The following is a 15,428-nucleotide window of genomic DNA, read 5'->3' as shown; positions in this document are numbered from 1 at the left end:
ACCTCAGGATATACACTGATGGGAGAATTGCCACACATTCTCACCCTTAGGGTATACACAGATGGGTACTATTGGGTTCAAAATTTTTAATTACACTAGATTTTTCATTTTTTTGTTGCAAATTTTAAATTCAATGGCTACGAGTTATATCCATAAAGATCCATATCTCCGGCTAGCTGCTGATTTGAGGAGTGTCTGTCTCTAGGAGGAGTTCCTCTCTCCTTCTAATTTTCTTTTTGTACTGTTGTCTTTTGTTTCCACTTCCGTTTGTGCATTTGTGGTTTATTCACTTTATTTAAAAAGTCCACATCCGTAATGCTTGCCAAACCGAATCTCGATTCATTCTAAAATCCTCTTAATCCCTTACCGGATTTCCTTTCGGATTATTAGACTCGGATCTCAAATAATCGGATGCTATGTGAAATTTATGTTTGCTGATTCGGATCATGATTTACTCTAAAGATCCGCGAAATCCCTACTAGGATTTTCCTCCGTTAGATTACTGGATATGAATTCCCCTCCGTTGGATTATTGGATTCGGATCTCAACCAATCGGATACTATGTTTGCTGAATCGGATCTTGATATATTCTAAAGATCCGCAAAATCTCTTCTTCTCGGATTTCCCTCTGTTGGATTATTGGATTCGGATCTCGACTAGTCTTATCGGATCTTTATTAGACGTATTACCATCCGTTTTTCTCCTTCTCTCTCTCGAGTCGTCTTCTTGGACGATCCCTTGCATCATTCTCCAGCGCGATTGCTTTTCTAGGGTTTCAAATGGGGAAGCAGAAGGGAGATGGCACCAGAAGCAAGAGCCGCCCATCCAGCAGCAGGTACTTTTTTTCAGTTCTTTCTTGATTTTGTGTTCTTTACGCTTTGATTTTGCTTCTTTTTGCGCCGCCATTCATTGGATTTGAGTATCCGGCTTGTGGTATTTCTCTTGTTTTGCTATTGATTTTTTTTGGAAAAAATTTACAGCTTGGCTGCATCTCTGTTGCCTCCTGGTGCTTCTACTGTTGGTTTCGGCGGGTATCTTGGAAGCTCTAAGATCGATACTTCTTCTTCTTCATCAGTGGAGGGTGGGGCTCCTTCTTTGGTATGTTTCTGTACTATTTATCATTAATATTTAGTTTTTTTCTTCTTTTTTATCTCTTGTTCTTTCTGTTTATTTGGTGATTTTACATATTGATTAGCTACAGCTGTTGGTTTTAGAAAGGTATGTTCTTTAGTTGTTTGCTGTAGATAGAATTAGAGCAATGTCATCATGAATCTAGTTTGAGATATTTAGTGTTAAAAACTACAGTAAGGGCATGAATGATAAATCTTGAGAATTTTCAACCGAATAGTGAAGAACTATACAAACACTAGCAGCATGAACAATACCATTTAAAGCAACTGTTTTTAGTCAAAAATCTCTCAAAATAATTTTAAAATCAATTGCATATTGAAATTCCATTTACTCGTCCAAGAAGAATACCTCCAATGTAGTATTGTTTTCTTTTCCTGAAGAAAAATTCTTCATTGGCTGGAAGGCCTTTGAATCTTTTTTTAGCTTTGTGTGTGTTGATGGCTGAATATTTGTTGGATTTTTTTTTTCTCATTAGTTTGTTTACTATTTAATTGGCAAAGATTTTATTGTCAGCATGTTCCACTTACTGTGGATAAATGTGGTAATTCATCATTTGTCCTCTCTTTTTCTTTTTTTCAATTATAATATTCTTTTCGGTGGTTATGTTGACTCTAATATGCTGCCTCTTCTTTTGAAATATCAAAGGAAAATGAGTTGTGCTAGTTTCTTCAAAGATTCTTTTCCTTTGGTCAAACTAAGATCAAACTATCGCATGCAGGATGTGGATGCTGAAGTAGCATTACACTTAAAGAGGCTTGGACGGAAGGATCCCACAACAAAGGTAATTCACCTTCCAATAATTCTATGTCTCTCCACTGATCAACACCAGACTCAGATTTAACCGCTGAGATTCTTGTGATTTCTAAGACTAAAGTTGAAAAGACTCTTTTACTTGAATTTGTTGATATTTATGGAATGGAATATAGAGATACAATGAGGTTTTGCTTGTGCCAAATTGGATGGATGGTCCTTTTGAACATAAATAGAGGCTTAATGCTTGTATATGTTCCTTTTCTTGATCATGGATAAATAAGCATGGTAAAAAGTAACCTGTATTTGTCACTATAATCGTTTTCTGAATTTTTTTTTCTTGCCTTCTGTTTGTTTTTTTCAATTGTCACATAATAGATGATTTTCTCAAGCATCGAGGACCATCTGAAACCTACTATGCTTAGTTACTATACTCACCTGTGATCTTCTAATTTTATCGTCATTTTTTCTTTTTCATGCATGCTCAGCCTTCCAGCCTGCATTTTCTGAAGTTCAGTTTTTTATTCTTCTATGTGGAAAAGAGGATATGAATTTTATTTTATTTTATTTTTCATCTTTACTTATGATCTGTCGTGTAATTTCTGCTCGCATATTGCATGCAGCTTAAAGCTTTGACATCACTATCCTCTCTTTTTAAGCAAAGGCCTGGAGAAGAAATTGTGCAGATAGTTCCGCGATGGGTAATTTCATTTGTAACTTTGCCACGTTAATTCTGCATTGTTGTCGTCTTTTCATTTCCTGATGTGATTGGGTGGTCGGTATTTTAGGTGATCATTATTTTTTGTTTGAGGATTAAACTACCATTGATTATTGTGTGCCAATTTTATAGCCAGACCAATTCCATCCTACACTGGAATTCAATCTTGTCTTTCACCTTGGTTTTGCTACTTCTGATTTTTTTTTTCATCCCCATTTTTTTTATTTCACGGACGTCATCCCTTGTTTGACAATAAAAGACAATTACGTTAATTATCTCTGCTTCAAAGTTTATGGCATTAACATGAAAGCTAAATAATTTCATCCTACAGTGTGAGCACATGCTGCATATTTTTATCTTTTTTCTTCTTGTGATTCATCTGAATGATTAAACGGTTAATGTTGACTTGCTGAGTTGGCGTCAGCACTTTCAACGTATATTTTTATAAATTGTAATATTGACTTTCTTTTGGAAGCACCTATCTTTCCCCTGTAGTAATTATGGTCAACTGCGAACTCTTTACTTCTCTTATTTTAGTCTCTCGAAGCTCTGCTGTTTCTCTCTGTCTACAAAATGTTAGCAAAGGACAACTAGTTATGGCTGTTAAATCATGTTCTCCTCTGCTTTTCTGTTCAGCATGCTTCTGGATGTCCTAATTTCACATGTTCTCAGAACTTTCTGAACACAAAGAAGTTTATTAGCCTTCTCCTGATTGGATCCGGCTCAACTACACAACTTAATTTTGATCACATTCTTGTAAATGGATTATATAGGATTCTATGTCTGATGAATTTGGTTAATTTGTTGTATAGACATTTGAATATAGGAGACTTTTGCTTGACTACAATCAAGAGGTTCGACGAGCAACCCATGAGACCATGACTAGTCTTGTGACCATTCTCAGGTGTGAAGACATTTCATCTATGCCTTTTGATTTCTTTAATGTCATGTACATGCCTAAGAAGATAATATAATTTGACCTCGCCATCCTTTCAAATACTGAATATGCTTTGGTAATATATTTTTTACAAGATCCACTGCCCCTTCATACTAATCATGCCAGTGTTTTTTTTTCTTTGCACATTTTGTATATGCCTAAGAAGATAACATAGTTGATTTTCCTGCCTAGCAAAGAATGATTTTACTTTTGTAGTAAATTTTGGCAAGAGTTATTTTCATGCTTCATACTTATAATGGCTCTTTTAATTCAATGACATTGTTGTGAGAAACAACTGTACATAGTCAATTTGTTTCTAACTCTGTTATCAAAAGATTATATGCAAATGTGTACTCTTTGTTGAGAGCATGTGTAATATAACTTTAAAGTGTAGTTAGCCTTATTTAGAGTGCCTGTACTTGGGATAATTTATGTTGTCCGTATAAATACAATATGTTCTTTTCTGAAAACAAATCCATATTGTTTAGTGCTTGCTTGTAGCATGCTATATTCTGGTCAACCTCTTACTCATAAATTTAGCAAGCATTGTTACTTGTTTGTGAACATCACATTCTTCAGGAAAGGATTGGCTCCTCATCTAAAGTCATTGATGGGACCGTGGTGGTTTTCCCAATTTGATCCAATCCCAGAGGTTTCTCAAGCTGCTAGACGGTCATTAGAGGTTTGCTATTTTAGTAATGGAACACACTGTTTGATTGTGTTATTTATTTATTTATTTATTCTGGTGATGTTCCTCGAATCAAGAACAGTTTGTTCGGTTGTGAGTCCCTGGCTTGCTCTACAATTTAGCAAATCTCCAAGCTATTCATTCCAAAATGTTTGAGTTGTCTCTTTGCCTCCGTAGGGGTTAGCATAGGTCAAGTACCCGATCCAAACCATGAAAAGTTTGACCCTGACCCAAACCTTTTGGGTTTTAGAAAATCTGACCCGAACCTAACCAAATCCTATCAGGTAACAGGGTTTTTAGGTTGTGTACCCAACCTGAACCCGACCCCTACATGAACCCATTTTTCTTGTATTTTTAAATTATTTTTTTTAAAAGTTAATTACATTCAAAACAATTTTTTTAAAATATCTGTAGTCCATAAAATACAAATAAATTTCATATTAAAGATTAAACAATTGAAAAATTATCTTAGAAAAAAATATTATATAGTTGCAAAATTTAAATAAAATCTATAATCTAATAAAACCAAATTGATTACAAGTTTAAAATAAAATCAAGAATAAAAGAAAAAATAAAAATATTTTTGAACTCATTCATAGAGTATACAAATACAAATTTTATATGGAAATATAATCACGAAAAAATAGGTTTTTAACTTTTTAACTTATACGTATACATATATATATATATATATATTATATGATAGTATTATGTTATGATTAGTTTGGGTTAGGTATTTGGCCTGATTTTCTTTTACTCGACCCATACCTGAATGTGAAAAACCAGGTTTTTTATTGGTCTGACCTGAACCCAGACTGACTAGTTCAGTTAATTGAATTTTTCTGTTTGATTCAGGTTTTCAATTTTTCTGGTTTCCTTGCTAACCTGAATTTGCCTTATATTAATACATGTGATATAGTTCTACAGGCCGAGGTTGTCATTAGCTAGATACAAGCAACTTTAAAGTTGATGACTTTATTTTGGTGACAGGTTGTTTTTCCTGCACAAGAGAAAAGATTGGAGGCATTGGCTCTATGCATTAGTGAGATTTTTCTATATTTGGATGAAAACCTGAAGCTGACACCGCAATCTATGTCTGATAAAGCGACACCTTTGGATGAGATGGAAGAAATACACAAACGTGTATGTCCCTCTCTCCCTCATCTCCCCTCTTAGTCACTTGTTGCTACATTGCCATGCTCAACAAGTCTTTCATTAGAATGAAATGATATTTATTCTCTCTTTTGTTTTGAATTATTTATTGCTTTAATGTTCTTATGCATATATTTTCATGGAATATAATGTAGTCTATGTAGATCTTGGTACAACTCTTGAACCGTTAAAGTAGGTTATAAACTGTATAAATTGACAGTGTCTAGCGTAGTGAGACCTACATAAAGAACATTTTGTTGATGGCACATTTTCCCACTATCTACAGCTATCTTGGTGTGAGGGTGCTTATCTTTTCTTCTTTTCCTTGTTTGTTGGATAAAATAAATAAATGTGTTCTGATGGATGCCTTATTAGTTTCATTTTCTTTGGTGATGATAAAAGAGAGTTTCTGTTGATAAATCAATTCTATAGTCAAGCAAGATATAGATTATTGCCCTTATTCCTGTTTATGAAGCATGTGTTATATTCATCATACTTCGACATCTCTTTTCTTAATGTTGTTATGCTGTTAGTTATAGCAAATGCATGTGATTGTTGCTCTCCATATCGGTTCTGGCAATGTTAAGTGTCTCTATGCACTAATTATCTCAAGTTTTCTTATTCACCCAGGTGATTGCTTCATCATTAGTTGCAGCTGCAGGTTTGACTGATGTGTTACTTGGAACAACACAAAATGATGAATTGAAAAATGCTGATGCAGACCAAAGGCTTAATTCAAAGGCCAGGGCAAAACTTTTATCTCATGCTGAACAAATGTTCTCTTCACATAAGTATTTTCTTGAATTTCTTAAGTCTAAAAACCCCGATGTTCGTTCTGCTACTTATTCAATTCTTGCTAGTTTCATCAAACACATTCCTCAAGTTTTTAATGAGGGAAACATGAAGACACTTTCTGCTGCTATACTCGGTGCCTTTAATGAAAAGGATGCATCATGCCATTCAACCATGTGGGACATGATACTGCTTTTCTCCCGAAATATTCCAGAAGGTTGGTCTCACTGCAATGTTGAGAAAGTCGTCTTAAATCGGTTTTGGCATTTCTTGAGTGGTGGATGTTATGGTTCACAGCAGATTTCATACCCTGTGCTAGTACTGTTTTTAGATTCCATACCTTCTAAAGCTGCTATTGGAGAGCAATTTGTGTTCAAATTTTTTAAGCATCTGTGGGAAGGAAGAAATACAGTGCAGGCCTTGGCTGCAGATGGTCTTGCTCTTTTCAAGGCATTTAAAGAATGTTTCCTTTGGGTGTTATATCATCCGACGAGGTGTTCATTTGAGCTTCTTGAATAGAATTGTCTAGATGTCAGCATTTTTGTAATGTCTTGATCGGTGTTGTGTTGTTTATATGCAGATATTCTGTTGGGGAAGATGGCTTCTCTCTCCCTTCATGTCTTTTAAATGATGTTCTTGTGGGACTTTTATGGCATGATTATATTGCATTGGTAGCCCCGAAAAACCAACAGCAGACTTCATCCGAACAATCAGCCTGTTCTACTGAAAGTTCCACTTCAGTGCCTCATGAAAGATCAACAATAATGCTTAATACTAATTTAAGAAGTCACATTCAAGAATTGGGAAAATGCATTGTTGCTATTTTATTGGATATTTCCTCAAAGGATATTGATCTGCTCAATGCATTCTGCACATCTGTTCTGAAGGATTGTTTGGATATTTTTCAGCAAGGTGAATACTTACCAGGTTTTTCTGTTAATGTCCAGCGCATTGCAGACTTTTTCTTGTTACTGGATGAGCTTGCCTTGCCGAAAGGTGAAACATGGCCTTTGTGTTGTTTAGCTGGACCAATGGTTGCAAACTCTTTCCAAGCAATTAAATCTTTGGTAAGTTTTTTGCTTAACAATTAGTGTATTTTGTCTTACAACTTATTGTAGTCAATTTATATTTAATCTATGTGTTTACTGCTCTTTACAGCAGAATCAAGTTAGTATTGATTGTCAAATGATTGTTAAGGCAGCGAGTATGGTGTTCATGGTATTTTAGTTGCCACTATTTTTTTAGATGTGTTGCTAATATCATCCTTATATCAAGTTATTGCACACTTTGATGAAATTTACTTACAACCAAGTTTACTTGTAAGTTTGCATGTGAGGCATGTGGGCTCTTACATAATATACTTGCATTCTCAATACTGTGTTTTCTGATAGATTAGGTTTTTCCTGCCTGGTTGATCTAAATTTTACACCGATCGACTCCAAAAGCACAAGCAGCTGGACAAATGGTGGTTGAATCTTCCTTTGTCTGCTTGCAATCCTTCCTTCTTAATCTTGCTTTCTTATTGAAAATTGTTTTCAGTACAGTTGAAGTTTATTTTAACACATTTGTTTTTCTCATGCTAATGGCCCATGTTTCTATCCTTCTCAAGGTTTCCTTAACTCATTAGCTTGAGTTGTAGCCATAAAGATTAAAATTTTCTTATTCCACAACAATGAAGCCACCTTTTCATTCTTTTATTTACTAGGGATTTCCTTTGAGATTGTCTTCCTATTAGTGAAATTCTGCCAAAAGATGCTTAGCAACTCCTAGCTCCATCTTCAACTTTCATCTTTCTTTTCTCCTCCGTTTTGTACATCTTTTTTTGGGGCACCAACAGACCATGAACTTCTCACCACATGCGGAGAGAAAGTGGATCACTAACTCCTCTTGAGTTGGTTGGGCATCCTGTTTACTTGGCATTACTATAAATCATCTGCATGGCTAGTTTTTCTGTACCCTCACATTTTTCTGCATTATTTAGTCGCATCCATAGCCTTTTCTTGGCAATTAGATCTTTGCAAAAGAGCATAATTTGCCAACATGTAGTGATGGTCTTAATAGATGCCCATGTAATTTTACTTAAGTTTTCAACTTTAAGTTATAATAGCAGATCATGTACTAGTGTAGGTATGTTTTGACATCTAAAGAATACATACTCAAGGATAATGATTATCTAGTGCTACATGATTTACGTCTGTAACTGATTCTGATAAAATATATTATTAAAGAATGTGTGCAAGCCATGAATCAAATGTGGTGAGTATAGTAGTTTGTTCTCTTTGCCTAATGTTCTAGTTGTACTCTGCTAGTATATGCTTGATCTGCATTAACTGTTTGTCCTTTATTAAGTGCAGGACTCCCCAGATGCTGTTAAACTTTTGTCCACATTGGTCAAAATATTTGGGCCTAGCACAATAGTATCATATCTCAATATTCACCATGGGGAGCAGGACATAAACAGTTCTGCAAATGAAGGTGTTACTGAATCAAAGGCAATAACTTTTTTGCACATATTCAGGAACGAATTTGTTCCTTGGTGTTTGAATGGACAGAAGCGCTCCTGCAGTTCAAAACTAGATCTGTTGATTGATTTGATTCAGGATGAATATTTATCGGATCAATGGTGTTCAATCATTGGATATGCCACACATGTGGAAAATTACTCTATGGATGGCATCAATACTTCTATCATTGATAATAACATTGAGATTCTTTCTTTCCTTATTGAGAAAGTTAGGAAAAGAATTGATAACAAGAAGCCGGGAGTTGAGGGAAAAAAGGGTTCACTCTCGGAGCACTGGCAACACAAGTTGCTAGACAAAGCTGCAGTTGTTGTTGCCTGTCATTCTTGCTTAAGTCCCTCACATGCTCATTTTCTACGGTAAAATAGCATATCTTCCATCTATTACTTATTGGCAATTATGTCATGCATAATTTTTTTTTCTTCTGTTGTATGAGAACCTCTTTTCATATTTCATATTTCTGTCCTTTACGGCAATAATAGGTTGCCATTGGTGACACAATGCAATGCAAATTTGGTCCGCCGCCACCATATTTGAGAATTAACTGCTTGGTTTTATGGTTTGGAGTGAAGTATCTTTTGGATTATCTGGTTGTTATTTTGCTTGTTTTTTAATCTATAATAGTGGAATGCTTCCATGCTTTTCATTACTGATTTTTCTTTCGAAGCATATGCCAGCTCAACCTTAGACTTATCAACTAGGCCCTAAAATAGGAATGTAGGTAGTGGCCACTGGCCAGCAAAGCCACTGATATATGAATGAGAGACTTTCTCATGTTATGTTCTTATGTCTGTTTAGTGTATCCCACATGAGTTGACCTGGCAACTGGGCCCTTAAATATGCCAGCTCAACCTTAGACTTATCAACTAGGCCCTTAAATAGGAATGTAGGTAGTGGCCAGCAAAGCCACTGATATATGAATGAGAGACTTTCTCATGTTATGTTCTTATGTCTGTTTGTGTATCCCGCATGAGTGGACCTGGCAACTGGGTTCTGAGTATTGTCTGATGTCATTTATAAATGCGATAAATATGTCATAATTTTAAATGTTGTACAGTCTGGTTCTCGAGTGATTTAAATAAGAAAAGAGGCTAATAATAGATTGCCCAATATATTCATTTATAAGTGCTCTTTTCTTTTCTGTTTTTATTTGTTGTTGGCTAAGTTTCAAGATAAAACATTTTTGCTTGCACTTTGTGATGGAAGTGAGTATCCTTCCACTTTTGTTACCGTGAACACTCTTCATTACTTATCCTTTTAACTGAAATGTAAACTTGTTTATGTGTCTTCCCTTGCATTAATTTCATCATCCGATGTTGCTACAGTGCTGTGCTTGGTGGTTCAACTGAGAATGATCAGAGTTGCTTTCTCTCTGGAGAGGCTATTAAATGTATGTTCAGTGGAACCTTAAGGTGTTTGGTAGAATTGCTTCACATGTCTTCTTTTGAGTGGGCAAGAACTTCATGCTCTTTGTTGTTCTGTGCTGAATTTGATGAGTCAATTCAGATGTTGGATTCCTCTTTCTCGGACAAGCTTGAGATGGCTCGAGCTGCTCTGCAAGTTCTAGAGGGCGGCATCTTTTGCTTAAGAACCCTTGATGAGGACTGCAGACTGGTGCCGAGTTTATTAGCTGCTTTATTTATTATTGACTGGGAATGTATTATGGCATCAGAGGGAGCTCTAGATGTTGAATTTCTAGGGACTGATGTGGATACGGGTTCACCGATATCTGGAAATGTAAGTTTTGATCATCAACAAGAATGGGTCATTGATAAGTTGGCTTTTGGAAAGGAATTGCATGCTTTTCGTTGTGGAATAACTTCTTCTTTCTGGGGAAGCCTCAGTGCTTGCAGGCGATTGCAGATTGGAAGCATTTTGGCGCAGGTTCTGAGATTTTGCATCTTTGAGACAAATGGCTTTAGAGCTAACAGGACTTCTTTTTTATGCGGCAAATGGGCACTGGATATGTTGAACATTGTATGTCAAGATAACAATGAGTTACAGAATATTTTGGATCAATTGTTATGTGAAGACAGATCTTGGCCTTTGTGGGTTAAGCCATTGCACAATGATGCTAAAATGCCAGCCATAGTCCAACTTCAGGAGACACCACTAGCCAGCAATGTAAGAACCAATATAGAACACTATGCACATTGACCTCTACTATTTTTCTAATATTTGATCAGTAATCAGTTCTGTTGGTTCCTTATTGTTTATTAGTCTGGTTTAACAACCTTATTAAAAAGTTTCTTCTGTTTTAAGATTTTCACAGTGGTACAGGAATTTCAGAAATTTCAGGCTTAAAAGATGTCATTATTGGTCCTATTATCTGTTACAATCTTTGTTAATATTTTCAAAACAACTTCTATTAGATGAGATTATATTTGACATTGTAAATCTACTTGTGGCTTAAAAAAATTGATTATACTATGATCATATTCTCCCTTGTTGCAGTTAGTTTAATAGGTACCTATCCGGTAAATCATCTGCACATAGGCAATTGGTCTGTTATGCTTCATCTATTTTGATACAAGTTCTGCATTTGCAGTCTGCTATAAATTGTATGTTTATATAAATTTTGATGGTTGATTTTTTTTTCTTGCATTTTTTTGTGTAGGAACTGAGGCATCACAATTTTGTTGTTTTTGTTGACAAGCTCATCTGTAGTCTTGGCTTCAGTAGAGTGATTGGTGGTTTCAACACTGAAACTCCAATTTTCTCAGAAGTAGTTTCCACTGAGCCAATTCCATCTTCAGTTTCGTACTCTCGGGCATGGCTTGCTGCTGAAGTACTGTGCACATGGCATTGGCCAGGTGGCAGCACTTTAACTTCTTTCTTACCTTCTTTGAGTAAATTTGCAGAAAATTTAGCTTCTCCTGGGGAAAACATCGTATTTTCAATTTTGAAGTTATTACTTGATGGTTCCCTTGTCAGTGGAGCCAGTTGCGAGTGGATTTCTTTTAATGCATGGACCCTTTCATATGATGAGGTAGAAAACATTCAAGATCCTTTCTTGCGTTCTCTTATGTCCTTGCTATGGACTTTAATTATGAAGGATAAGGTCTGGGGAGAGTGTGAGTCCTTAGCAATCCTTACACATGTTTTAGATAAGCTTTATGCTTCTACTCCTGTAGACAGAGCTTGTCTGAGAATTCTTCCTTATGTTCTCTGTGTTATAATTCCCCGATTGCTTTCTGAAAGTTGCATCTCTCATGAACCTTGTAAAGATGCATCACTCATTTCTTTAAAGGAAGATTTACTGCACAAGAATATTCTTAGTTGGCTTGAGACAGCCCTTTCTTTTCCACCCTTTGCTTGTGGAGAGACAGGACCAGGTGAAAATGCCAACTACCTTTTATGTTTCTACTTCTGTTTTACCTGTAATGACTGTCTTTCTTCTGTATATGAATTAGTGACATGTATTTTATCATGTGACAGATGTTCTCGAATGGATTCAAGTTGTGGTATCTTGTTTTCCTTTAAGTGTGTCCGGAGGTATGGGAGAGCTCACAGTTGAGTTCTCAAATGATGTCTATCCCGAGAAGACACTATTGTTGAATTTGTTTAGGAGGCAACAGTGTGATGATGATGCTTCATTGATATCCTCTACTGCATCTGCTGATGATGGAACATTTTCTTCACTTCCTGTTCAGATGACACTTGCAAAGCTAACTGCAGTTTCAATAGGGTATTGCTGGCAAGAGTTTGCTGTGGGTGACTGGAATTTTGTTTTAGCTCAATCACTTAAATGGATGAAATTGTTAGTTTTGTCAATGGAGGAAGCAGCAGAGAACATAGATGATGTTGCAACAAAGTATACAGCTAACAAGAAGTCAGAACTTTTTCTGAAGGAGCTGGATGCTGCAATTCAGGCTATAGACTCGTTACAAATTAGCATTTGTACAACTGCTTTGGTTATATACTCTGTCTTCTCAAAGTTATTTGAAGTAGAACAGGCGTGTATGAATGAGGTCTTGCAGTCTTTACTGCATTTTAAAGATGAAATGATGGAAGGTATTCTCCGCATCTTCTTTGCAACTGCTGTTACTGAGGCCATTGCTGGATCATTGGGTGAGGAAGCCTCATCAATTATTGCCTTAAGTCGATCTTCATATCGTCACTTTTGGGAGTTAGTTGCAGTCTCTGTTCGCAAATCACCTTCTCATGTTAGAATCAAAGCAATGCAATCCATGGAACTATGGGGTCTTAGCAAAGGCCCTGTCAGTTCTTTGTATGCAATTTTATTTTCCCCCAAACCAAATTCTTCCTTACAGCTAGCTGCTTATAGTTTGCTTACTACAGAACCTGTATGTCAATTGTCCATTTTTAAACACAAAGATTCAGAAGGAATTGTTACCACTGACGAAGGGACAGTCATGCCACATAACTTTGAGTCAACTTCTGAAGAATCATATGATTTGAGGGATGAGGTGTCTTGTCTGATTCAGCAACCTGCTGCTCAGCTTCTTCAGATGGATTTACTATCCCCAGACAGGGTATGTATACTCTTAGTCGGTTTAGTATGTTTCATTCATTTATTTTGTGGGATTGCTGTGTATTTGTAATGTAACAGTAAGCCATAAACTTCTTTTATGCAGGTTAATGTGTTCCTTGCATGGGCTTTGTTATTATCTAATCTTCATTCACTACCAACTTCTTCATCAGCAAGGCAGACATTGATTCAGTATATACAAGATTTTGTCACTTCAACGATATTAGATTGTATATTTCAACATATTCCTTTGAAGGTGGGTTCAAATAATATGAAAAAGAAGGAAGCTGAGCTTCCTGTAGAAGTCTCCAAGGCCGCTAATTTTGCTAAACAAGTTATAACTTCAAGTTCCATGCTGTCTAGTGTGGAGTCACTTTGGCCTATTGGATCAGAACAAATGGCTTCACTTGCTGGTTCTATCTATGGATTAATGATTCACGTTCTACCTGCTTATGTGCGCAATTGGTTTACTAGCTTGCGTGATCGGTCTCTGTCATCTTCTATTGAGTTCTTCACTAAAACATGGTGCAGTCCAACTCTCCTTTCAGATGAATTATCACAGGTAACTAATTTTGTCTGAATTTTATTTTCTAAGCTGCATTTTGAAAGTTCAAATTTATGCTGTGGTATGATCATAATAGTTTACCCTCTGTGTTCGCTGATAAATGCCTGAGAGCATGATCAGTTTTCTATCACAGTTTAGAGTCTCAAAACCAGAAATGAACTTTTGCAATTGCTTTTACTGTATGGCTGTTTACAAGCTTAAAGACCTACAGCTTTTTCCTATCTTCTATTAATCTGACTAATTTGTTTTCAGAGAATTTCAATGGCTGAGAAAGTGTATACACAGCAACCTTTAGAAAAATTTTTTGAATTATGTAGAGCATAATAATTATTCATCATGGATGAAGTGTCAGCATGTTGATAAATGCAAGATATTTAGCGATTTTCTATTTTTTGGTCAAGCAGGTTAAAGAGGCTGTTATCGCTGACGAGAACTTCTCTGTTGCTGTGAACAAATCATCATATGAGATAATCGCTACCTACAAAAAGGAGGAGACAGGAATGGATCTGGTTATTCGCCTGTCCAGTTCCTATCCATTGCGGCCTGTGGATGTTGAGTGCACGAGGAGTCTAGGTATTAGTGAAGTGAAGCAAAGAAAATGGTTGCTATCCTTATCCGCTTTTGTTCGCAGTCAGGTACCCTTAACCTTCTGTGTTCCCTCTATACTTTTGAATTGTTTTCTTGACCTAAATGTTCCAAATGAATTTGCTTTTTGCGCTGAAGAGACATAACCGGTATCTTTTTCGGACTTTTTCTGTGCAGAATGGTGCAATAGCGGAGGCAATTCGCATATGGAAGAGTAATTTCGACAAGGAGTTCCAAGGAGTTGAAGAGTGCCCGATTTGCTACAGCATCATCCATACCGCGAATCACAGCCTACCTCGGCTAGCATGCAAGACCTGCAAGCACAAATTTCATTCGGCTTGCTTATACAAGTGGTTCTCGACTTCCCACAAGTCGACCTGTCCGTTGTGTCAAACGCCATTCTGATATCTTATTTACATGTCCATACGCACAAAACCAGAACTCCTACACAGTTTTGCCTCGGCGTTGTACAGTCTATCATGGGAGATTATCCAAAGAATTAAGAGTGATGAATGTTCTACATTGTTGAGTAGTTGAGTCTAGGGAAGCCTTTGTACTTTTGTAATATGTACAATTAGCTGACGAGCATTTTACTTTCTAAACTAGTCAAGAGTTTTCCCCTTTTCCTAATTTACCTGTAACTTCAATTACATTAATGCAAATTTATCACTATTTTAGCTTCTCTTCTGTTGCTAAAAATAGGGTAATTATCAGTATGAATATGTACATTTTATTTTATTTTTTATACGCACTGTTTCAAATCATTTTTGTTTATTTTAATATGGGAATAGTACTTAAGAGGCTTCAAAAGATCTCTAAAAATTCCTATAAATTTCCCCTTACCAAGTGAGTCTTTTAATATATATATATATATTCTTCTTTCATTTTGTGGGTTATTATTTTACCTGTTTTTCATCTTCTCAACTTGCCAGTGGATTTTCCGAGCCTATTAGGAGTATGCATGGAGCTAGGCCAAATCCTTGCGGTTTTAAGAAACTCCATAAACTTAAAAAATACCTACGTGAGCTCTAACGAGCTTGTTCGATCAACAAGCCAATCTCAACCCCAATGAGCTCTAAATGACTTAAAGGGGTTG

General features: G+C 36.1%; 1 protein-coding gene across 1 annotated transcript; it reads left to right on the top strand.

Moving 5' to 3' along the window:
* Positions 1-709: 709 nt before the first annotated feature.
* LOC120273986 (E3 ubiquitin-protein ligase listerin) lies at positions 710-15,014 on the top strand. Its single transcript, XM_039280735.1, has 16 exons — positions 710-835; positions 981-1,098; positions 1,850-1,912; positions 2,505-2,582; positions 3,412-3,503; positions 4,116-4,218; positions 5,215-5,367; positions 6,007-6,662; positions 6,749-7,235; positions 8,523-9,049; positions 10,016-10,814; positions 11,308-12,025; positions 12,129-13,186; positions 13,289-13,744; positions 14,152-14,382; positions 14,510-15,014. Exons 1-16 carry the CDS (start codon positions 780-782, stop codon positions 14,735-14,737), a joined length of 5,823 nt encoding a protein of 1,940 aa, XP_039136669.1. The 5' UTR covers positions 710-779; the 3' UTR covers positions 14,738-15,014.
* The last annotated feature ends 414 nt before the right edge of the window (positions 15,015-15,428 follow it).

Source organism: Dioscorea cayenensis, chromosome 12 (assembly GCF_009730915.1).
Source record: "Dioscorea cayenensis subsp. rotundata cultivar TDr96_F1 chromosome 12, TDr96_F1_v2_PseudoChromosome.rev07_lg8_w22 25.fasta, whole genome shotgun sequence".
NCBI classification, from domain to species: Eukaryota; Viridiplantae; Streptophyta; class Magnoliopsida; order Dioscoreales; family Dioscoreaceae; genus Dioscorea; species Dioscorea cayenensis.
This window is presented reverse-complemented; position numbering and strand designations above follow the sequence as displayed.

Bases quoted from the DNA above. Each gene is read 5' to 3' on its own strand.
- LOC120273986 (XM_039280735.1), top strand. From the start codon at position 780: ATGGGGAAGCAGAAGGGAGATGGCACCAGAAGCAAGAGCCGCCCATCC. The intron at 836-980 runs GTACTTTTTTTC...AAAAATTTACAG, and splicing joins AGCCGCCCATCCAGCAGCAG to CTTGGCTGCATCTCTGTTGC. The intron at 13,187-13,288 runs GTATGTATACTC...TCTTTTATGCAG, and splicing joins ATTTACTATCCCCAGACAGG to GTTAATGTGTTCCTTGCATG.